Source organism: Rosa rugosa, chromosome 2, assembly GCF_958449725.1.
Source record: "Rosa rugosa chromosome 2, drRosRugo1.1, whole genome shotgun sequence".
Lineage (NCBI taxonomy): Eukaryota > Viridiplantae > Streptophyta > Magnoliopsida > Rosales > Rosaceae > Rosa > Rosa rugosa.
In genome coordinates this window covers 69,369,435-69,393,751 of record NC_084821.1, presented here as the reverse complement: position 1 = coordinate 69,393,751, position 24,317 = coordinate 69,369,435, and the positions used below count along the sequence as shown (strand labels likewise).

Sequence of the window (24,317 nt, the reverse complement as noted above, 5' to 3'; positions counted from 1 at the left end):
CTGTGGTAATTCATGAATTTTGTTCTCCCTTTATAGTTCCCTTACAGAGAAGTTATAGTCCATATTTCTAATTACACTTTCATTGTATTCAGGGTGGTTCTAATTTACAGGAGGCATATCTCATCTTCCAAGATTTCTCTGAGAAGTCTCAGGTTACAAGCTTGATTTTGAATGGAAAGGGAAACACTGCTTCTTGAACCATGGAACAAGGCAAGTCTCATTAATTAGTTGTAGCTTAGTTAGAGATTTTGAAATGTCTACAGGTAGTAGTCAATTTGGACAAATGTAATATAATTTGCACTATACATAAGTACATGATTACAGTCTTATGGCTGAACTCAATCTGATTGGATAGATACACACTAGTATGTTGATTTGTGAGTTCAAATATTGCTGTGTGCATTATTATGGATTTAGTAATGCTCCAAATATATGAACATCCTGCTTTTCAACTAGAAAATGGCACTGAATATGCACATGTTTTCAATATTTGAGTAATATGGAGTCATTTTGTGTTTCTCATAGGATGCAGAGGATCCAGAAACTCTAGCCAACCTGGTCGTATGCTATCTTCACCTTGGAAAACCACCTTCTCGTTTTGTCAGGTAAAGTTTGTTGGTAGTCATAATTATGGGGAATATCTTCACTCGGGGTATTATAATTCAGGTGTTAGCTACTGTATAACATAATGGTTAATGATTCTACTCACTGCTTTTCAGCCAATCAAGACTTGCACATCCAGACCACGTCCTCGTCAAAGGTGCCTCAGCTGTAGAAGAGAGCTTTGACAGAGCTCTTCAATCAGTTGCTTGAAATCTGAGAGATTGATTTCAGATGAGCTAATTAATGCTATTGTATACTCCTCACACCTTTTGTGACAGCTCTTCTTTTGATTTTGTAAGCTAAGAAATTAAGAATATATAAAATTTAAATGAAAATGTGTATTTGGTGACTGTTTACATGATTAGTGACTTGGTCAGTGACATATTCATGATCATGACATGGCCAGTAACTTGGCAAATGACTTGAGGTTAACGGTGATCAGTGACATGTTCATGACTGTGACATGGCCAGTGACATAGCCAGCGACTTGAGGTTAACAATGACTTGACCAGTGACTTGACAGTGACTTGGTCAGTGACATGTGTATAACCTTACAAATTGTAACCTGACCAGTAACTTGGCCAATAACATAACCAGTGCCTTGAGGTTAACAGTGATCTGGCCAATAACCTTACAAACTAAGGACTTGGCCTAGCCAATGACATGTGTATAACAGTGACTTGGTCAGTGACTTGGTCAATGACTTGACAGTGACATGGTCAGTTACTTGGTCAGTGACATGGTCAGTTACTTAAGGTAAACAGTGAACTGGCTAGTGCCCTCACTAACTAGGGACCTGACCAGTAACTTGGTCAGTGACATGGATATAACAGTGTGTTAACCTCATGTCACAGATTATGTAACTGATCATGTAACTTACGATGTATGTAACTAAACATGTAACTGATCATGTAACTGACCATGTCACTTACTTAGTGACTTGGCTACTGACCAATAACATGGTCAGTGACATGTTCATGATTGTGACATAGCCAGTGACTTGAGGTTAACAATTACTCGACCAGTGACCTGGATATAATAGTGATTTGAAAATTCCAAAATATGTCAGTGACTTGGTCAATGACATGTGTATAACAGTGACATGCAATGTGATTTGGTCAGTGACTTTTGAAATCGATTTTTCTAAAGATTAAAAAAACTATCCAGATTAATAATGTTATCAATTTCAATATTAAAACAAAAGTTTCAGTCTTCATAAAATGAAAATTGGAATAAAAGAACAAAACTATATATTTGTTCAATGATTTTTTGAAACTGTACTATATTACAAGAGGATATACAGTAATCCAGTTAGAATGAAGCAGCTATCAAACATGCTATGAATGAGAAGATGATCAAGAGGCTAGGAGAACATGTTATATCTAGCCTTATACACCATGTAGCTGCAGATATGTCTGAGCATTGATCTTGAATCTCAATTACACAAGCAACCTACTCCATTTTCTTTTCTCAACTGCAGTCCAAGCACTCGATTCTGGCGTGTTAACAGTGCTATAGTAACCTGCCATTGCATTTGTGTAAACAGTAAGCCACAGCGAACCAACAAGCAAATGTTTAGGTAGAAAGTACACCAAATCATACATATAACTATGTATGAGCAGAATTGAAACTAAATTTCAGATCAACATCAAAATATGCCAATCTGCATTTCTAAATTCCAGATCTACCTAAAATCACAGAGAGTAAGCATAGAAAAAATCAAATCATAATTCAGCATCAAAAGTCAATACTAATTCACAGCACAAGTCAAAACCATATGCACATTCCACATTATAAATGGAGTTTCAAGAGCTATGCTTAGATACAAATGAACCGTGTTGGAAAACCATGACAACTAATCAAAAACCTTAATGACACTAATCATCAGACTTCTCATTATTTTCAAAACACCAAGAGCTTCTCATATCATCTACAAATTCAATTGACTACATTGAAGGATTTGTTATAATTAACAGAACAGGTCTTCTTAATAACTGGAGGTCTTCCTTCAATCCTAAAGATCCAATTCAAGCAAGCCAATTTAACTCAGAGGGAAAAACACTTTACTGCATAGAAATAGTATTTGGCCATAACCCAAAAGAAACTGATGTCATGGATCAGGTGAGACACTCCAAGTGAAAAATATGTATATATATTATGTACATATATTATCCCTCTTATCTTCCGATGATACAAGATGATATTCAATTACTAAAGTACTTATTCAAGTATTTGAGGATCCAGTAAAGCTACACACATAATTGATGATTCAAATGAATAAAACTGATATTGAATATAGCAATGCGAAGCAGGTTCCTCGTCTAACATTCACAGCAAACACTATAGTATTCAGACTCCAAATTCACAAAACTGTTGCCAATTTCCTCATCGCAGTCCTACAAAACTTAACTCCTAACATATGATACTATGATAGTAATTAGTGATTAGAAATTCACAGAGAAAAAACCCTAACAAAGCAACACCAAAGTAAATAAAAAAAAGTAAAATGCAACTTCTTCCCTTCAAAACGAAAAAAACTAACTCTTTCTAAATTATCCATACGATCATCTCTACTAACATGAAAATTAGTGATCGGAAAATCGATTGTGCAAGTTTGCTACTAAAAACGGCAAAGTGAAACTTCAAAACGAAAAAATCGAATCGATCGTCGGAATGCGCAAAAACTGACCCGATCAAACCAGTTTTCGGCCACAATTACAGTTCATTTTTTCTTCAATAGTAAAACCTACACTTACCTTGATGGTGAGGTCGAGAGGGAGAGCCCAGGCGATGGAGTTGTGCTTGGAGGCTCGTCATCTCGCCGAGCGCTTACCGGCCTTGAGGAGCACCGATCCCAACTGCAGGGCGCGATCAATGAGCTTGGTCTGATCGGCGTCGGAGTCGAGGATCCGCTCGAATGAGAGATCGATGGCGAAGGGCGGCGAGTCGGAGAAGTCGAGGAAGGTCTCGAGGAGGCGGTCGCGGTCAAGGAGGTTGACGTGGTAAGGGTTTGGAGAGAGAGAGAGAGAGAGAGAGAGAGTGAAATTTTGGTAAAGGTCCGAGTCCGAATGGATAACAGGGAGAGAGAGAGAGAGAGAGATATCTGCCAATGGCAGATTTGGTAATTATGCTTAATTTGAGTGGCAGGTTGTAAAGAGGTGACCTTAATTATCATGGGGACATTTGTGTGTTCTGGATTATAATAAGGCACTTCAAAATGACCTCTTTTATCATTGGCCCTAAAAATTAATACTAAGTAAAAAAAAAATAATTGACTTCGAAAACAAGAAAAAAGAAAAAAAAATTAATACTAAGTAAAAAAGAAATAATTGACTTCGAAAAAAAGAAAAAAGAAATAAAAATTAATACTGTATAAATGAAAATATATATAGATAATAAAAAAATATTTTATATTTTGATAAATATACAAATAAAACAAATAAAAACATTAAAAAAAATACAAATGAGGAGTGAAAAAAATTAACGCAAAATAATAAAATAGAAAAAATGGAGATACTGAAGTCCTAAGCGTGGCTTTTGGTTAGTGGAACCTGCTATAGAGAATACTCATTTTCATTCTGTGGCTGCACCGTACCTAATGAGTTTTAGATACCCTTATTCGTATTATTTAAAGCAAAAGATACAGAAAAAATTCTGTATTTTATGAGGCCTTTTCTAGTAGTGCCCATAATATGCGAGTATTTTTCGCTGATTCATATCAAAATCAATCAACACAGTTTGATCCAATAACTTACAAGAACAGCAGAAGCTTGAATTCAACACAAAATGAGGAACATAGTCATGCCCCCAACTATAAGTCTATAACCCATTACCATATTATCAATTTCTGCCATGAAACTCACAAAATCAAAATGCCAGGTAAAACCAAATCAAAATTCCACATGCAAATAAACATGAATCAAGGCATGAAGCTAAAGTAGCTACCACCAGTAGAAAAGTATGAGGAAACTAACAAAGTAAGTACCTTTCTTACTCCAACCTGAAGGAGCTGGTAGTTTGAAGGACGAAATCTCCATTCTTGCACCCTTGTTCTCCACTCTGCTTACCATTTCAGTTTCACCTACCAAATTCATACAAAACTTAGAAGGATAAAAACCTTAAACTCAAAGGAAAAAAAAGGCTCACAGTGTTCGGTGTTACATACTTGCACAAATGCTGTTTAGTGGTGAAACTAAAGTCTCGACATAAGCAGTACTATAAAGAGGAGAAGGCCTCTCGCAAGTCCAAATGACATTTCTAAATCTCTCTCTCTTCGGATTATACAACCTCAAGGCTTTTTTATGATTAAGAAGAACTTCACCATTCTCTAAAATGCATAAAGGTATCAATTATCAAAGGTATCAAGTAGTCAAAACCTTGAGGTAAAACCTCGGGGTAAATGTATATGACTTCAGTCCAAGACTCTTCTACCCCATATTCCTTCATCATCCATATAATGTACTCGTGATATACGAGTAAAGAATTCCCAACCATCACGATTGAACTAGATATCGGGTAGTTAGAATGACGACAGGGAAGTAGCGCCATCACCTGAAACTTCTCGTCCGCGAGACCAATAGTCACTATTCCCAAAGTACCTTCCTCATACTCTGACCCCCTTAAACGGGCTACCCAATGTAGAGCTTCGTTTAATAAGAACCCCGGGCTTTGTTGACGCGTAAGATATTCTCTCTCGCTAATATGATTGAAATCTGGATTTGTTGTCCATGACCCGGTTTTGAGTGTAAACACCTGAAGTGCGGTTTCATCATCAAATACTCTAGTAGCACGTATTACCTTGTAATCTTCTATGGTGGAATCATAACCGAATCCAGCAAGAGCTACATATCTATCACCCTCATAATAACTACAACAACCTTCAGGTTCCGGTAGCTGCTTGAATTAGTCAAAATATAACAAGAAACAAGAGACAATTTTGGCTGAATTACTTTTTTGATATTTCATTCACCTTACAAGAAGGAATTATATACAAACTACAATTGTGCCTAATAAGACAAGTACTACTCCTAAGGCAAGTAGTAAATCTAATAATACTACATATATTACAGAATAATACAGATCACATAATATTACAGAATATCTACATAAATAAGGTAAGTATGACTCACGCCAACACTCCCCCTCAAGTTGGCGCATACAGATCACGAATGCCCAACTTGCCAAGTGAGTCATGAAATGCCTTGCTCGATACTGCTTTCGTGAGAACATCAGCTAACTGTTCTTCTGAGTGGACAAACGGAAAAGAGATAAGCTTAGCATCAAGCTTCTCTTTAATGAAATGTCTGTCAACCTCAACATGCTTAGTTCTGTCATGTTGAACTGGGTTGTGAGCAATATCCACCGCTGCCTTATTATCACAATACAAATCCATGGCCCGTTTGGGTTTAAATCCCAAATCACGAAGTAAATTTCTCAACCAAAGTAATTCACAAACTCCATGAGCCATACCTCTATACTCTGCTTCAGCACTTGACCTTGCCACAACCTTTTGTTTCTTACTTCTCCAAGTAACAAGATTACCACCTACAAAAGTGAAGTAACCAGAAGTGGATTTTCTATCTGTAACACAACCTGCCCAATCTGCATCTGTATAACCACTAACATCCAGATGATTATGCTTTGAAAACATCAAGCCTTTTCCAGGCGCAGACTTTAAATACCTCAGAATACGGATCACAGCTTCCATATGAGTTTCACTTGGATTATGCATGAATTGACTCACAACACTAACTGCATATGCAATGTCTGGCCGAGTATGTGAGAGATAAATTAATCTGCCAACTAATCTTTGATAGCGAGCTTTCTCTGTAAGAGTTTGATTAGGGTACTCAGCCAGTTTATGATTTTGCTCAATAGGAGTATCAGCAGGTCTACACCCTAGCATTCCTGTCTCTGTCAACAAATCAAGCACATATTTTCTCTGGCACAAGAAAATTCCTGAACTCCCCCTGGCGACCTCAATCCCCAAAAAATATTTAAGAGAACCAAGATCTTTCATCTCAAACTCTGATGCAAGCAGATCTTTTAATCTTTCAACCTCCTCTGAATTATCACCAGTAATTATCATATCATCAACATAAATAATCAAGGCAGTTAATTTACCTTCACTGCGTTTCAGAAACAATGTATGGTCAGAGTTGCTCTGCTTGTACCCAAACCGACGCATAGCTTGAGAGAATCTTCCAAACCATGCTCGTGGTGATTGTTTGAGTCCATACAAGGACTTATTTAACTTACACACAAATCTACCTCTTGTGCTTGCCTCATATCCTGGTGGTAGATCCATATAGACTTCTTCAGATAGCTCTCCATGAAGAAAGGCATTCTTTACATCAAACTGTTGCAAAGGCCAATCTAGATTAGCTGCTAGAGACATCAACACACGAACAGTATTAATCTTTGCTACTGGAGCAAAGGTCTCCTCATAATCCACGCCATATGTTTGAGTCTATCCCTTTGCAACAAGTCTTGCCTTATACCTGTTCACTGAACCATCTGCATTGTGTTTGATAGTAAACACCCATCTACATCCAACAACTCTCTTTCCTTGTGGAGGTGACACCAACTCCCAAGTATTATTCTTCTCCAATGCCTCCATCTCTTCATTCATCGCTTGAGACCATTTGGGATCCTTGAGAGCATCCTGCACTTTACTGGGAACACATACAGAGGATATTTGATTCACAAAAGAAGCATGGGATTTGGATAACCGGTGGGTGGATACAAAGTTAGCTATGGCATACTTAGACTTAACATCTAAACTTGGCTCATATTGACGAGATGGTTTACCACGGGTGGACCTAGGAGGCAAAACATACACACTATCACAATTATCAGAGTTAGAAGAAACACCACTAACCTCAAGATTGGGACGCTCCTCAGGGATTGGTTGACAAGGGTTATCTGTATCTAAGAGGGGTGGAGGAGCTTGGCCTTCTTGAACTGCTAAATTTTGGACGTCGTGTTCGCTGGCATTCTCAGATGAAGATTGAACAGGGGAGACCACTGATGGAGAGGGAGAAACTGAGTGATTAGGAGCTTCTTCTTGAAGGGTAGACGATTCGACAATTGTATTTTTTGGTTCGGAACTTGCAACGCTCTGTTCGGCAGTTGCATGATGAATGGTAGATGATTCAGTAATTGCCTTTTCTGTTTCTGCAGGAGTGTCATTGGCTTCAATTGGCTGAATTTTAATCCCACAAGACTTCTCTTCCAAAAAAGTGTGTTTCTCCCCCTGAAGTGAAGGATTGATGGGAGAAAAATAACATGCATCCTCATAAAAGGTGACATCCATGGTAACAAAAACTTTCTGTGTAGGAGGATGAAAACACTTGTAGCCCTTCTGATGAACACCATAGCCCACAAATACACACTTTAATGCCCTGGCATCGAGTTTGGACCGTTGATTCTTAGGAACATGGACAAACACAACACACCCAAAGACACGAGCAGGGAGATTAGAAAACGAAGGGACAGACACATGATTTGAAAGGGCAGCATAGGGGGTTTGACCATTGAGAACAGAGGAAGGTAGCCTATTGATGAGATGACAAGCAGTAAGAATTTCATCTCCCCAAAGATACTTAGGCATATGAGCACTAAATAGAAGAGACCGAACTATGTCAAGAACATGACGATTCTTTCTTTCTGACACCCCATTTTGTTCAGGGGTTTGAGGGCAAGTAGTTTGATGAATAATCCCATGAGAATGAAAGAATTGGTGAAACTGAGAATTGACAAACTCCCCCCCATTATCAGAACGAAAGACTTTAATATTGGCTCCAAATTGATTTTGAACAAGAGCAAAAAATTCTTGGAAAGCAGAGAAGACTTCATATTTGTGTTTCAACAAAGCGACCCAAGTAAGACGGGTATAATCATCAATAAACAAAACAAACCAATGTTTGCCAGACAAGGTTGACTCACGGGAAGGTCCCCAGACATCAGAATGAATAAGCTCAAAAGGAAAAGAACTCCTAGTAGTACTCAAAGGATAACTAGTACGATGACTTTTAGCTAAGACACATGACTCACAATGCAACTTAGACTCATCAAAGCCCAGAAACAAGGATGGCATAGATTTCTTCATGACACTAAAGGAAGGATGTCCCAATCTCCGATGCCATAGCCATAATTCTTCAACTTGATTAGTAACCCCAGTCGAAATCAAAGCTGCTTGGGCTGCCTTCTCCGGCTTCATTCCGGCAAACATGCAATCCAGATGGAATAGTCAACCCCTCAGATAACCCCTGCCGATTATTTCCCTGGTGAGGAGGTCCTGAAAAATCACATACAAAGGAAAAAATGTTACAGAACACCTAGATTGAGTATTAAGCTGAGGCACAGATATAAGATGATGAGAGAGATCAGGGACATAAAGAACATCATGTAGTGTCAAAGAAGGGGTGAGACGAACAGACCCTATTCCTAAAACAGGAAAAGAATCACCATTGGCATTGACAACAGAGGAAATAGAGGGTGGATTGAGAAAAAGAAAGAAACTACGATCATAGGTCATATGGTCAGATGCTCCAGAATCAATTATCCAAGTATTGCCACCAGTAAAGCCAGAAATTTTTAAAGCAACTCCAATCTTACCATTACCACCGCAACTTAAGGATGCGGTATCCTTACCAGCCAAGTTGGTGTGATCTCATTTTGTCACCGCATAGTAATCTTGGTCTTGAACAAGACGACCAGCAGCATTTCCCTTAGGTTTGTTGTCCTGAGGTCGTGGCCTATCAAAGTAGCCTGCTGGAAAACCAACCAACCTGTAACAGTTTTCTTTGATGTGGCCTGGATTCTTGCAGTAGTTACAAGTCAGACTTGAGGAGAACACGGGGGAAGAAGGAGCTTTCACCATGGTGAATATGCAGCGGAAGGAAAAACAACAAAGTACTTGGAAATATAAGAAGGCAACGGTGATGAAAGGATCAAAGGACAACGAACAAATCCAAGCACAAAGAACAAGAGTCAAGGATCAAAGGACAATGAGTCAGAGTCCAGGATCGGATCTCTGCTTTGATACCAAGTCAAAATATAACAAGAAACAAGAGACAATTTTGGCTGAATTACTTTTTTGATATTTCATTCACCTTACAAAAAGGAATTATATACAAACTACAATTGTGCCTAATAAGACAAGTACTACTCCTAAGGCAAGTAGTAAATCTAATAATACTACATATATTACAGAATAATACAGATCACATAATATTACAGAATATCTACATAAATAAGGTAAGTATGACTCACGCCAACAGAATTCTCTAGTCAAAGGGTTCCATATTATGATGTTACTGTTTTCAAACTCTACACACATCAAGCCATTGCAAGAACCATAGATCATACAGCAACCGGGATCAGAGAACGTTACCGGATAATCAAGCCGTCTTATTGTAATGCCACCATCATCTTGCTTAGACAGTACATCACCTTGGAAGGGCCTCGTTCCTACAAGGAGGTTGAAGTGGTTGGTGTTGACTTTGCGGAGGTGATTCCGGACAAAAGTGGGATCGGAGATCAAAGCACGCCATGACTTGCAAACACAGCGAAACTGTAGTAGGGATTTGGCCGGTAGCTTTAACAGTATCTCAACAATGATATATATCATCGTCGAAGTCATGACCGACGGTGTTGGTTTCCGATCTGGGAGTTGAGATTGACCTTCTCATATGGAAGGAGGGAAGGTCCGGGGGTGGTGACTAAAAATCTAAAATGAAACTGGAGTCGTTGACGAGGAAGGGAGGATGGGCCGGGATGCTGACTAAATTGGAGGGCATCACTTTGTGCATGGATTTCCAGATAAGTGCTGTTTTTAAATCGAATAGAAATGAGGATTCCTTTGTACGCTAATGGATTTGTAAATTGTCAAATATAGGCATATCACATGGTTAGTGCACAAAAATACTACCTCCTCGTACATTGTCATTTTTGCCCCACCTAGATTGATCTTCCATGTCATCTTTTATACACACTCGTTTTGTTTACGAAATATTGTGGAAACATTGCCAAAATCTTTAATTAAGAAATTCTACAAATATGTTATGAATGTTTTAATAAAATTATAAATAGAAGGTGATCTCAAACATTTTTTTCTGTTGAATAATATCGATGTTATATCAACTGTTTGAGATATCAATTTTAAACATTGCATCACAAAATTCTAAAACATATGTGAAAAGAAAATCTAGCAAAACTTTCATCGCAATTTCTTGCTGTAATGCATGAATCCACATACCACAGGCATTCTATTGATTTATGAATATACCACCAATTCTCTTGACTCCATATTAAGTTTCATCCAATATCTCAATTTGAATCGTATTATTTCATTAGTACAAGTGGTGTATATTTTTGTTGTACATATGTTTCAAAGTTTATGAAGAAGTTAAAACAACTTTGTGGATGTTTTAAAGAACCGGTTCACATCAAATAAGAGCTTGGCTGAAATAGGAAAAGTAGTGTTCCTCATGCACTATTTAGATCAGGTACATCCTGAAAATTACATTTGGTGAACACCATCAAACTCGCAATGTGAAGATGGCACTCAAATTGGGTTGGTTATTGATCACGAGAATCATATGAAGCCACATAATATTTCTGTTTCATCTGCCATTTTTCACAGCCTGTGATCATGTGGTTCAAGTAGTTCACTCCAGCTTGTTCCTAGCTAGTTGCTACTCACACTTCATTTCCCAATATTGGAGCTCATCTTCATTTTTATAGTACATTTTCCTCATCAAACTCTCAGTCAAGGAGAAGCTAAAGCTCTTTGGACTAGCTTGAGATCAACAAAACAAGAATACAAGCTAGAAAACAAAGTATAGGCAAACAGACAATTGATTATCAACCTCACAACACTAATGATTGATCAAAGGTACTAGTATCTTCGTGCTTATACTACCACAAACGTCTTGCATCTCCAGGATAATGTGGACCTAGAACTGAAAATGCCCCTTCAGTACCGTAGAATCTGAGCCATTAACTGATCATACCAGATGCAATCCAGTTCACAAGCAATGCATCTTTCATGTCCCATTCATACGTGAAGAGGCACCTGTCTGTATCCGAACCACCGCACTTTATTCCATTTCACTGATTGAATTCTCTGATGATCACAAAGCCTGAACTAGAAATATAATCCGCATTTCACTCAATACTGCTACCTTTTCCACTTTTGAGCTCTTTGATCACTATTCTCAGCAGTTCCCAGTCCCGGCAGGTTTCCTCTTCAGCTATGTTAGAAGGCAAAGCGGTAGTTAACGAGACTGATATGCTTGAAACAATGCAGCAAGAAGCACTCCAATTAGCCGCCAAGGCTCTCGATATCTTTGATGTCACTCAACCTACTGAAATAGCTCAATTCATAAAGAAGGTTAATTACCTCCTCTTCTTCCTCATCGAATCCTCAAATATTAGAGGCTACTGTATACATGAATTTGGTACTTCTGTTTGTGAATGCAGGAATTCGATGAATCGTATGGAGCTGGGTGGCAATGCATAGTGGGAACAGATTTTGGTTCGTTTGTGACACACAGCCAGGGGTGTTTTATCCATTTCTGCATAGGTAGCCTTGCATTCTTGCTCTTCAGGGGTGCAGCTAATCTAGCCACCTCGGCGGAGCTAAATAGGATTCCTACATTGGAGGCCTCAAATGCATAAGCTTTGCATCATAATTCCCTTTCTTTAATTTTCTGTTCAATTCATATTGACAAATAAATAAATGAATGTCGAAGAACGGATTCCAAGTTATGTGATGCAGATGCTTTTCAGCATCCATTTTATTAAGCTCAAGAAAAATGAAAAGGTGATTCAAACCCCCTCTACAGAAACACACAGTTTTTGTCTTAGATTCATGAAAAATCATGAGGGCAGAGGCAGAAATCAGAATAATAGGTTTCTCTCTTGCTATCTAGGAAACCATGATACCTTATGCTGGCAAAGGTAAATAATATCAAACCCTGTCAAGACTCTTTTTTATTGAAAATCTCTAGTGGCATTTCCTCATCATTGGTAAAACATGATTTTTAGCTTGTTAAAGTGAAAAACCTCAAAAATCTCTATCTAATTTGTTTTTTTTTAATGATTTTTTTCGGTTTTCCGACTTTTAGAAATCGTAAAATAAATAAAATCAGGTCGAGATTTTTTAGGTCTGTCGGTTTTAGAATTGAGAAAATAAGAACATGACATTTTAACGAAAAAACAGTGCTAATACACAATTTGGGTGAAAATCATGGTTTTGGACCATTTTTGTTTTTTGGGTGAAAGATACTGGATTGTCTCCCACGGATTGAAACATCACGCCACGTGCTTAATTTCGCATACTGCACGAGCATTGTTAGCCTTACTTGCTAACACAGAGATATTGAGTAGCTCAGTCAAATTCCTGTAACCAGCCATAATCAATGATGGGAAGTCTGGTAATGGAGATCAAACAGAGTAGTCATCAATAAATAGTACAAAAGCAGAAGCTTTGGATTGTTAAGGCGCTAACAAAAGTGTCTGAGAAAGAAATTCATACTCTTGTTAAGATCCAATTGCCAATGCTTAGGGTCTATACAAATACTCGATAACTGATTGAAGGGACATTTATTTTGGTATGACCTTTATGATGATCATTTTAATGAATCAAATGAATCAAAGTACTTCCTACAGAAACAAAATCCAGAGAAACTTGGTGTCTCCGATAGGACTATAAAGAACGGGTGTGAATAGACTACATTCAGCAAAATTGGGGACCTTGTAATAATCCCTACGGAATGTTGTTCATCAAAAGCAGAACTGGTCAGACTTGTTGGGTTTCAACAAGAGATCACTACTTTTAATTCCACGTTCAACAAAAACTTGTTTATTGCCAAAATTGTGGTAAATGTGTGAACCGTATAGTCAAGATGATGTCTCCCCTCAAATCTGACTAGAATCCCTTCCGAAAATGAAACGCCTTACCCAGTCTGAAATGACCATTCCCCTGTTGCGCCAGCTAACTTGTTTGCTGAAAGTTGAAGAGGAAGCAAGAGAAACATCAAAATCATGGACATTTCAACTAAACCTCAAAGAGATCAAAGAGGTGGTTATATACCTTGCATAAACAGAATACCAAAGCCACTGGGAACTGTAGCCAATTGACACCCCATCACCGGGAAGAACAGGGAGTTGTGCAGCAGTTTGCTCACCTCCCAAAGGAGCAAATTGACCAAGATGCTTGTACCTTTCAAGAATAATCAATGGCATATTAGCACATTATAGCTAGCCTGCATGACTTAGAATTATTGAAAACAGCACTACAAGCACAAAATTTAAACCCTGAATGAAGTGTCAATGTAGGTATCAAAGATCCAAGGGTTTTTGTTACAAGGATGAAAAGCTTACTGAACCTAAATTGGGTCTCATCTAATTCCAAAGAATGATTCCAGAAAAAGAGACACACATGCACAAAAGAAACACAGATTGACTTGTACCTGAAGGGATGGAACCGATGGCGACCTTCTCCTCGAAACCTGAGAGGACCTTCTGGATATTTCTCACACTTTTCCATACGGTTGAAACAACTGGCAAGGTAGGCACCTTCTTGAGCTGCAACCTGACATTTCATTTAACAAGCAAATAAATACCTTGGCATGCCCTCAATAATATCCACATGTTCATGAATAGATCAATACCTGGGCTGTAGCTGGAAGCATTTTCATCTGGGAATCCACTTTAGAAAGAGCTATTTTGAAATCTTCAATGTTCAGCTCCGCTGATTTGGTTGCACTAGCGCCCTTTGTTTCCTTCAAAAGATCAACAATATCGCGCATCTGCATGTTCTTCAAATAAAGCTCCACTTGAGGATATCTTTCACAAATGTCATTGATGACTTCTTTCCATTCCTGAACTGTAAGTGTTCCTGATTTGTCCTTGTCTGCCTTACTGAATATGGCAGAGATATCTTCCTATAAAGCCAATAGGAATAAGAAAAACAAGTAGAGAGATTAGTGATACGTTGAATCAAAAGGAACATTCCAATGTAATTGATAATGTGTGGACTTAGTAGTAACTACTAAAAGCAAATCAAAGTACTAGATGCATATTTGGTTATATGAAAACATGGATGCATAACAGGTTTTTGTAAAGTTTGGTTGTCATTATTTCACGTCAATGAGAACTGTGTCTCTAAACTGATTCTAGCTGACTGCTCCACTCACAAGTTATCCTCGAAGGGAAAACTAGGAGTAGTGCTGATATTTTGTTTCCAGAGACATTGGTATAAAGTTTAGGTTGAGAAGTAAGAAGGGTAGTTACCAGGACTTTTCGCTGATTGATTGTGGCACAATCACCAAGTGCATAGACTTTGTCACATCCCTCCACTCGTAACCATTCATCAGTTGCTAGAACACGTCTATTAGCCTGTTAAAAGGTTCTTCATTAATCATTACAGTTGTAAACTTCATAGACACAATGCAACAATGAGATTTCAGAGGTTTAGAAGACCGCACCTGACCAATTTGATTCATGAAATCCCTTATGAAAGGCCGCGTTCCAATACCAGTTGACCAGAGAGCCATTCCATATGGCATGGTGGAAATTTCCCCAGTTTTCATTTCTTTGGTAGTGATTTGTTTATCATCTACTTTGGTAACCATTGCTCCAGTTTTTACATTAATACCCTCTCTGCGAAATTTTTCTTCAGCAAACTCCGTGATTCTTTTATCAAACCTGCAAAAAACATGAGAACTTCAATGAGTAAGCTTCCGCGGTAATAGAAAAATACCTGTCCTTTCAACAGTTCTAAGTCAGATTCTCTACTTACATACTCAGAATGTGATTTCCGGCCTCGAGAAGTGTTATTTTAACTTTATCTTTTACCCCAGGATATAATTTGACCAAGTCTTCATTCACATAGTCATGAAGTTCTGCAGCAAACTCCACACCAGTTGGGCCACCTCCAACAACGGCAAAATGAAGAATTCTCTCCTTCTCCTCATCACTTACAGTTGGCAGGCTAGCCTTTTCAAAGCATTCAATAACAGTTTTTCGTATCTTCTGGGCATCTTCTACTTCCTGCATGAAGCAAGAATCTCAAAGATGAGTTAGTAACAAAGATGCATACATTGATTCCCACCACCTGAGAAACCTCATTCCAAACGAGACAATTTTACAGTATTGCAAGACATGAATATAAAGGTTGCCAAGGACATCACCTTCAAGAAATGGCAGTTCTCCATCACACCAGGAGTATTGAATGTATTAACATTTGCTCCCACAGATATTACAAGGTAGTCATAGTCCACAACAAATTCTTTTTCCCCATTCTCTAGATTAGATCGGCAATAGACTTTCTTCTCTTTTGCATCAATCTTGAGACACTCAGCTTCAGTGAATTGAAAGCCAATCTTTTTCTGTATAAAAACGTCAAAAAAAGGAAGTTAAATGACAAGTAATTGAATTCTGGCACAAAATGGCATTGCAATCATAAAAATTAATAGAGACTTTATCTGCAGGGATATGAACCTAATTTCCAGGTTAATATAACTTCAAGTTTCAGCATGCACAATTGTCTAATCAAAAGATTGCTGGCATGTAATCAACCAGAGACTGATAACAGTTTAATAAATAATAAGCAAAAATGTTTACCAGAAAACAGACACAGATATACAACAGCTTATATTATCTCACTGTGATTTACCTTTCTGACAATGTTACGAATTGGTTCAACAATGCTCCGAGGCTCCACGGTACCACAGGTAACACTTGGTAGTAAAGGGGTGAACGCAAAGTAATTCCTAGGAGATACAACATGAACATCATATGAAGAATTTTTCAGACTCCTTAAGAAAGATGTTCCTGCCCACCCAGTTCCAAGTACAACCACCTTCTTTCTTTCCACATCAGGTGCACTACTACTGATCAGGTCAGAGTCAGAGTTCGCCTGAGCATAAGCCACATAGCCGCCGCCACTGCAACTCAAAGCAATAGACATAAGCCAACATATAATCACCAATCATGGCATGTATATATCATACATGACAAAGCGCAAAATGAGGGGGTTTGCTTGGCAGAAACTGCAGAAATCTGAGCATGGTGACATGACCGCCATTAAAGTGGCAGATCATTGCAACTCTATATCTCACATTGATTTTAGTCTATGAATTTCAAACCCTTGCATTTAAAATTACACATTAAATGTTCTATAAGCAACTGAGCATGAAATAAATCCGACAGATCTGATTATTTCCATAGACTTGCAACAAAATTGGAATGATTCAAGAACTTTCCAATTTTTTCACATGCTCACAAATTTGAAACTATACCAGATTTCCTCAGATTTTTAACTCCAAAAGATCTAATTGAAACTTCCAAAAAAAAATTGGAACAAAGCAGAGAACACATTTTTCAGCACGAAAACGCAATTAAACAGAGCTAAACCACAAGAACAGAATCTCATAAAGTATATTCCATTTTAGACGCGTAAAATTGCAGAGTCAAGAAAATAATAAAAGAAACTTCATCAAATTTTAAAGTTTGAGGTGCAATTTTCTACAGAGATCTAACAGATTCCAGAGACTTCCAACAAAATCGGAAGAAAAACAGAGCACATAGTCTTCGGCATGGAGACGCAATATATCACAAACTCAACGGTCCGAACAAAAAATCTAAACAAACTCGGCCTTATTTCATTGCAATAATTAACAATGCTAGAACCAAAAAAAAAAAAAAAATCTGTAACGGCATGAAGAAGAAGAAGAAAAAGAGAGAAAGAGTAGTACCTGACGGCGACGACGAGGAGAATATTGGAGAGCCTAGGGTTGGCACGGAAAGGTCTAGAAATCTTCTGGACGATTCCGAAATCTTTCATTTCCGGCGCTTATTCAGATCTGCACCGAGAGAAAATCACAGCGAGCAAAAACGTAACAGAGGCGGCGGCACGAGAGAGAGAGAGAGAGAGAGCGGCGGTTGCGTAAGAATTTGCGTGCGAATTTATGCGGTTGTGTGATGGAGAAAAGGAGAGAGAGAGGAGGGGTCCAAATTTATACGGAAGGGGAAAGAATCCGAAGAGGTTGGAGTGTGTGTTAAATGCGAGGAGGGTTGGTTCCAGGCTTCCAGATTTGCTCGCGACTTGGCGCGCAAGAAAATTCAGCCACGTGTGAAGAGAACGAGAGAATATTCGAAGCGCTTTATACCGTGAGAGCACGACACGTAAGCGGAGGTGGGGCCCTTGGGTGTGCTGGAACGCGAGAGTTGCGTGAGGAAAAAAAAAAAAAAGCACGCTTTGATTTTTTTTTTTTTGTTGGGGGATTATTTTATTGGGGGGTCTTTGGTGTGGGTGGCGATTTGGTCAAGGGAAAGCAAAAAGCCGCCTTGATCACATGCCACATGGGTTGGAGAAAAAAAAAAAAGAAACTAGCTGTAGGGACGATTGTGCACCGTCGAATTGTCTGACCAGTGACCAGGGACCCTGAATTGTGGGGGGTCTTGTTAGTTCTTTTTTATATAGACTAGGAACTTTTGGGTTTTGACATTTTGATGAGTTTTCTAAACGTACTTTTCACCTTTCCAACAGTTAACAAATTAGTAAAATAACTTGGCAAATTTCTTGCTAAAAGTCGACCCTAGTAACCCAAATGAATAAAAACCTAGATGCGGGGAATGTGTTGGAATTGTGTGGCTCAATATGCAAAAATAATAATTATGAATGTTCATTTCCATTTCCGTAAGAAAACATAAATTATGAAAATATGAACCTAAATTACCCATAATAAAAACTTGATTTCCTCTCCTCCCATAACACCTCCACATTTATTATGCACCTATTATTACCGTAAATTCACTGTATGTTAAATGAAAAAATGAGTATTGTTACATGGAATTGAGGAAAAGTACAAAAATCTATCATTATTAACCAAAACTGTTGTGATATAAATTAGGGTTAGGGTTGTGGCGATTTGGTCAAGCCGTCAAGGAAAGCAAGAGCCATCTTCATCACAAATATAGCACATGCCATACGGTTTGGCAAAGAAGAAAAGCCACAGCTGTATTTTGACGATGCACAAAGAATGACCTGACTGGCTACCCAAAATAATGGGACGCTTTCCTAATTTTTTATACAAGACTAGGATCTTCAAGGGGGTTAAAAGCCAAAACACACTTGATTTGACAAACATTGCTTTTCAGCTTTTGAGACGTCTAACATTGACCTAAGTTTAGTCTATTACCTAACTATCAAGTTTCGATTTTCAAAAAAACTATTTGCCAAGTTTCTTACAAAATAATTTTAATAAAGTTCATAACCAATAAATTTGTTCTGGGCCTAAATTCAAAAGATGCTTCTTCAGCAAGATGTTCTGGGCCTCTTCCTACCATAACCAGGCCTGGATTCAGCAAGATGTTCTGGGCCTCTTCCGTTATATGTCAGCCCATCTCGAAGCCCACTTTGTATTTGTGACACGCAGAGGACTTGCCTTAAAGAAGTAGACGTTGACTTCTTACTTTAAGGGAAGAGGGAAAAAGAAATAGACTATTTTATGTTTTGACCCACAGATATAAGAATGATGGAGGAGGTGAAAGATTCTTCAGAACTTAGGAACCAGAAGCATGCAAGGTAGAAACATCAGCATCAGAAAGTCCTATAAACAATTGGGCAGAGCAAGGGCTATGAATTTGAGAATTTCTATGGCATACTAAACGATTTTAACTATTCGTGGATCTAACCCTGAACAGCTAATTATTGGCATGTTGTTTAGTCTCTAAGATTCTAAAAGCCAACCATACTCGACAGCACGTCTGTACGAGATCGAGCTCGAGTCCAAAATGCACTCAGACTACTGATGAGAAGTTTTCCTGCCTATGTGTACATATGTTTACCTATTTTGAGCTAAGCAAGTACTTCAAGAAACCCAGTATCTATATAGAGCTAGCACAGTACGTACGTACGTACGCCTGTGCTGCAGCTGGTATCATGTTTGGCTATCTGCCATGCTTATATAGCACTAATGACTACTGCACATGGACGTCGTCATCTTTTTCGACAGCCACTACTAGCTAGCTAGCTAGGTTTCGATGAGCTTGAGCTAATAATGCTCGGATAGCCTCGATCGAGCTAGCTAGCTATAGCTCATTTGCACCCTTCGTATTTGGATGAGAAGATCGATCCAAACCAGTTGGTACGTTGTCGATGTAAGTATCTTTACACATGTCTATATTTGATGACTCTTTCAAACATGGCAGGCCAATTTCGACGTTATTGTAGTATGTCTGCAATAGTCAAGGGGATATGAGTGACTTACAATAGACAACTTGAGCTAGCAAATGTCAAGATCTAACATTAATTGTTTCAATTACGATATTAGACGTTGGATTATACATGTAGTGGAGTAATGAATCTGATTTGAAGTGTATGAAAATTGCATATTAAGAAAACTTAGATTCATTTGTATTATATCCAATTGTATGTTTAAATTTGAACATACGTACTGGTGTGATTCTCATTCTTTTAACCCCGAGTTCATGTATATACACATTGAATACACTTACGATAACTCGTCTGAAATTGAATTATCCTTAATTGAAAATAAGCCCTTGAATAATTTAACTCATTTAAGAAAGATTTTGCCTATCGCTTCTCTCCACTTAATTCATGCATAAAGTGTAGACATGAGATAATGTGGATCTTAATTTTGTTTGTGTTAAAAGTTAAAACACTTGAAAATTCATGAATTTTACAAATTTTACTGTCGTACATTTTTCCATTTTGTTGAGAATATTACATAACACTTTCAAATATAATTACCACTCCACGTATAATTTTCTAATTTAAAGAATATCCTCCTTCCTTACATCAAATCTCTATTTCATTGTCATGAGTCATGACTTTTCTCATATTTCTTTCTTATCACATGCTTTTTGAACCAATTGTTACCACAATAGCTCCACTTGTTTGACCCCAAATCAAAGTCATTGGTCTTATCATAAAACGAAAACTATGGGGGGCATATTAGACATTCCGAACAAACATTTAAAGTTTTGGATTAGTGCTTAATATATGTACTTGAACATGGGTTTAATACAACGGTAAACCATTACACAAACATTCAAAATCCCAAAACGCTCTATTCTTTACCATCTCCAAAAAAAAACATAATTAATTAAACCATTAATTAATCCCACATTAGCTGAATCTAACCTCACCGGAAAACATCCACTTCTCGCCGCCAAAGTCATTGCGCGTCGGAGATATATCAATCTCTATCAAATTCTCTTCCTCAACTTGAAATTCTAAGCCTGAACTCTTATTGCCATCCAAAGCAATCTCAATCAACCCTTCTCGGTCATCCTCTTCCCACTTGTAGCACATGTTTTCCGGCGAGTCCCACGCTCCGGTCACCGAAAAGTCACCTTCCGATGATGTATCCGAATCCGACTCCGGGTAATATAGAGACAACGAAGGCTGCCTTCCAAGACCCAAAACTTGGTTTTCATGTTCTTCACGATTATCCTTCTCATCTTCTTCACCTTCATATTCTTCATAGATGACCTCTAATGGCGCCTTCACATTCCACTCAACAAAGTAATCATCGAAACAGGGGTACTGATTGAAACCCATCTCGCTTTCGTCTGTTTCGAATCGATACGTGACAAAGCTGTGATCTTCTTCTTGTACAACACTTGCAATTTGTTCATGAACGACTTCAAGACTATCATTGGTTTCAGAGTGCTCTGTTTCGAGTATGGAATCAGAAGGTTTTTCCTTTTCTTTGAGATCATCGTCTTCAAAACTCTGACTTGCACCGAGTCGGAGAAGGCTGATCAAGATTATTCCGGTTATGATCAGCACCGGCGAGAAAACAATGCTTAAAAAATGGTACGGGAAGTAAAGGAGGATCAGAGAGTAGAGAGTGACAATGCTTGAAAACAGAGGACTTGAGGAAATCGAAGCCCAAAAGTACTTCATTGTTTCAGCGAAAACCAAATCCGAAACAGAACTCAAATCCCATACATGACTCGCAGTTTGTTCCATGAAAAGCTGAATCAAATCCCATCCAAATCCAAGCCAATGAAACTGAGGAAAGCAAGCTTGGAATGGATGGAATCAAAGAGAAGGATAAAGATGTTTGATTGGGTTAAGATTCAAGAAGGATTGGGTTGTGGGGTTTTGGAGGGCTTTTAAAGCCTTTTGGGGTGCGTGTGAACAAGGCATGGAATATTATTTTTAAGAAGAGAAGGAAATGGTGGTGGTCTGTAGTGAGCATTTACCAAGGTGACCTTTACCCCACGAAATCTACAAATCAAACCTTAAAAGATGTTTAAATTATGTCCATTCATGAATTTAATCTCTGTAACTGCGTACATTCACCTCATAAGCTCAGGAGCAGACCATCAAGACCTAAACGCTTCAGTCATCGTAAATGTCAACCACTCTCATTCGAGGTTCAATCAAATCGGTAAAGAAGATAATTCCTTGAAAATTATGATTATAATGACGCTTCATGTAGGTTTTAGGTACAGATAGTCTTTAAGTTACCTCTTTAAGCATTTTATCGAACAATTTACTCTCTTTCTTTGAAAACTTTTATTACAATACCGGTTCATGAAGTTTTTAGGTATAATTAGTCTTTAAACTATCTCTTTGAAGTGTATTTTATCAAACAATTTACTCTCACTCTTAAGAAAGAAATAACGAGAAAGTTAGGGATGATGATTTCAATTGAACTTGTAATAGTTCATCACCAACTTCATATATATCAACCCAATTATGATGAAATCAATCTGGGTAAAATGAGAAGTGGGTGAATAGTCCAAATGCAAATTAAAGGTCACATTTATCAGTGAGGATAGGCGCATAACAAATAGCTCATATGGACCAAATTAAAGGCATCAAAGTCATATGGGTTTGGCCTTCCACTTTGCTTACCATACATGTGCTAATAGCACTGTTGGTAAAGTTGTGGTCTACCCCAGAAAATGGCTTCCCATACTGGAAAAGCTAAATGGAGGAAAAGGAAATGCAGATATTTCTTTACCTTTCCTACCTCCTGGTTTGGTTTGAACTGAAAGGTATAGAAGAACTCTCCCTCTCTTTTTTCCTCACCAATCAGTCAATTATTATACTGCTCCTCTGGACTCTGGTCTACCACTGCTACTAAATCCTAGCTTGACTTTCAAGGAAATAAAGCAGAGTTATGATTGGATGTGAAAGAACAACAAATATCAATGAAATAGGACCTTCTGAGCTTTTATGAATGTATGGGTTAATGCATAGGAAGAAGAAGAAGAAGCGATTGAGTGTCCATGTGATTAATGCTCCCATGTCATTATCTGAATTCGTTGATCATATATTCCAGTTGTTACGAATTAATGCAAGTTCCTGATATCAGCGAGATGCAACTGTTGACATGAAAGATGACTGATATCGGGAGCTTTGTGTCATTAAAAGAATGGGTGCTATATGCAAACCACCTCGAGCACCTCAAATTATTGAAGTAAACTGGTTAACCTCCCCTTTGGTTGGATCAAAGTTAATACTGATGGTGCATGGAAAATAGAATCCAATCAGGCTGGCTATGGTGGTGTTTATAGAGACTACAGAGGCTTGGTTTTAGGTGCATTCTCTTCTACTCTTGATATCCCTAGTTTGGTGACTGCAGAGGTCATGGTGGTCAGTAAGGCTATTGAACTAGCTTGGGTTAGAGATTGGAAGTACATATGGTTGGAGGTGGATTCTTCCCTTATACTTATTTTTCTTTGTTTTGCTCATCTAGTGCCTTGGAGGCTTCGTGTGCAATGGAGCAATTGCTTGCATCGTATCTCTCAAATGCATTTTAAAGCTAGCCATATCTTTCATGAAGGCAATCAAGTTGTTGATGCCCTTGCTAACTATGGGGCGTCATCACATGGCTTTACTTGGTGGGATTCAACTCCAGATTTTATGGTGAGTCATTGTAATAGGGATAGCTATGTCTTCCTAATTTTCGGTTTCGTTAATTTGTGTTCTTATGATAGGAGGTTAGCTACGTTTCTTACGCCTATTCTGCCTCCTTCCTCTTTGTAACTTTCTTTTCATTAAATAAATTTCGCTCGTTTGGTTGAGTTTTCACCCAAAAAAAAAAAAAACATGAAAGATGAAAGCCAAACAACTTTAGACTTTAGCATCGTTACGCCTATTCTGCCTCCTTCCTCTTTGTAACTTTCTTTTCATTAAATAAATTTCGCTCGTTTGGTTGAGTTTTCACCCAAAAAAAAAAAAAACATGAAAGATGAAAGCCAAACAACTCTAGACTTTAGCATCGTTAAAGACTGTAATCCGTCGAACGTTACCGGTACGTTGCTGAAGTGAATTATAGGGCAATGAGAGTAGTCCTTCTATCATCATTAGCAAGATACTCGACGTAATTACTTGTGAGATCCATGATCACCTAAAATCTCACATTGTTAAAGAGATAAGATCAGAGCATTTGTGAAAGGCTCAAACGACATGACATAAGCTCGAATGCTTGATATTTTTTTTTGGACGTCACTTCTACAGTATATGATTGCAACAGATACAAAAGGGAAAGGATGAAAAGGAAGGAGAGAACGAAACAACACTGGAGCTGCTTCTAGAAAGGAAACCATGCTATAAAGGCAAAGTTGATGGGCGTTGTTAGTTGTGGCAGACAATGAATCTAAACCCACCAATCTACTGTTGAAATTAAAAGCCGAATGGCCGATGAAGAAAC

The 24,317-nt window shown here is 38.1% G+C and overlaps 3 protein-coding genes and 1 pseudogene across 3 annotated transcripts; 2 read left to right on the top strand and 2 right to left on the bottom strand.

The window, feature by feature from the left end:
* Nucleotides 1-12: 12 nt before the first annotated feature.
* LOC133731397 (coatomer subunit epsilon-1-like) lies at nt 13-868 on the top strand (annotated as a pseudogene).
* A 10,728-nt stretch (nt 869-11,596) lies between these two features.
* Nucleotides 11,597-12,378, top strand: LOC133729735 (dynein light chain 1, cytoplasmic-like). Its single transcript, XM_062157301.1, has 2 exons — nt 11,597-12,001; nt 12,091-12,378. The coding sequence occupies exons 1-2, from the start codon at nt 11,864-11,866 to the stop codon at nt 12,286-12,288; spliced, it is 336 nt and encodes a 111-aa protein (XP_062013285.1). The 5' UTR covers nt 11,597-11,863; the 3' UTR covers nt 12,289-12,378.
* Nucleotides 12,379-13,129: 751 nt separating this feature from the next.
* On the bottom strand, nt 13,130-17,652 carry LOC133729733 (external alternative NAD(P)H-ubiquinone oxidoreductase B2, mitochondrial-like). The gene is made up of 10 exons (XM_062157300.1): nt 17,373-17,652; nt 16,292-16,562; nt 15,807-16,004; nt 15,416-15,666; nt 15,102-15,321; nt 14,908-15,012; nt 14,286-14,558; nt 14,085-14,206; nt 13,706-13,834; nt 13,130-13,618 (listed from the first exon to the last, which is right to left on the bottom strand). The coding sequence occupies exons 1-10, from the start codon at nt 17,459-17,461 to the stop codon at nt 13,531-13,533; spliced, it is 1,746 nt and encodes a 581-aa protein (XP_062013284.1). The 5' UTR covers nt 17,462-17,652; the 3' UTR covers nt 13,130-13,530.
* A 2,958-nt stretch (nt 17,653-20,610) lies between these two features.
* On the bottom strand, nt 20,611-21,816 carry LOC133733443 (uncharacterized). Its single transcript, XM_062161059.1, has one exon. It carries the CDS (start codon nt 21,617-21,619, stop codon nt 20,771-20,773), a length of 849 nt encoding a protein of 282 aa, XP_062017043.1. The 5' UTR covers nt 21,620-21,816; the 3' UTR covers nt 20,611-20,770.
* Between the last annotated feature and the right edge of the window lie 2,501 nt (nt 21,817-24,317).